Source organism: Dreissena polymorpha, chromosome 7 (assembly GCF_020536995.1).
Source record: "Dreissena polymorpha isolate Duluth1 chromosome 7, UMN_Dpol_1.0, whole genome shotgun sequence".
Taxonomy (NCBI): domain Eukaryota; kingdom Metazoa; phylum Mollusca; class Bivalvia; order Myida; family Dreissenidae; genus Dreissena; species Dreissena polymorpha.
Window position 1 is genome coordinate 75,111,756 of NC_068361.1, and position 739 is coordinate 75,112,494.

Sequence of the window (739 nt, forward strand, 5' to 3'; positions counted from 1 at the left end):
TTTACGAGGTCATACACACGGACAAATTGATAAACAGCTGTTGTTGTATTTCGATGTAATTATCCTTAACATTGCTCGGTTTATTGAAAATGAAATAATAAAATGAACAGAGTAATAAAATGAAACATTTAATAAAATTTAATGCCAAATATTGCTTTAATAATAATAATAATAAATAATAATAATAATAATAATAATAATAACAATAATAATAATAATAATAATAATAATAATAATAATAATAATAATAATAATAATAATAATAATAATAATAATAATAATGATAATGATAATAATAATAATAATAATAATAATAATAATAATAATAATAATAATAATAATAATAATAAATGAAGAACACTAACAAGAATGAAACGAACATGAAGGAAATGAAGAAGAAATTACAATAAATGTTCAAAATAGATACTTACTTTCATCATAGCGAACGGAAGGCCCCTTGGTGGGGAGGCTATGTTGAACATGTCCAGAGGCGGTGAGGAGCTGGACTTGAAACTCTCTTCCGTGCACTCCATGCTGAGCAGCATCTCAGCTGCGCACGTGCGCGTGTCGGCACGAGGTTGAAAGGGTCTTATATTTTGGACTAAATGGTTATTGCATTTAGTCGTAGCGTTATTAGTGTACACGTTTGCACGACATGATTTTGACTGTAATTCTTTGCTTGGTGCGTTCAAATAAATATTTCACTTTTATTGATTAAAACAAGATTTAATCTTACAAT

General features: G+C 27.2%; 1 protein-coding gene across 1 annotated transcript in view; it reads right to left on the minus strand.

Moving 5' to 3' along the window:
• The window catches only part of LOC127839836 (LIM/homeobox protein Awh-like), a 17,020-nt gene extending 16,487 nt beyond the window's left edge, over positions 1 to 533 (minus strand). Inside the window, exon 1 of the mRNA XM_052368225.1 lies at positions 432 to 533. Within this exon, the coding sequence (XP_052224185.1) occupies positions 432 to 533 (102 nt within the window). The remainder of the gene's footprint in view (positions 1 to 431) is intronic.
• Between the last annotated feature and the right edge of the window lie 206 nt (positions 534 to 739).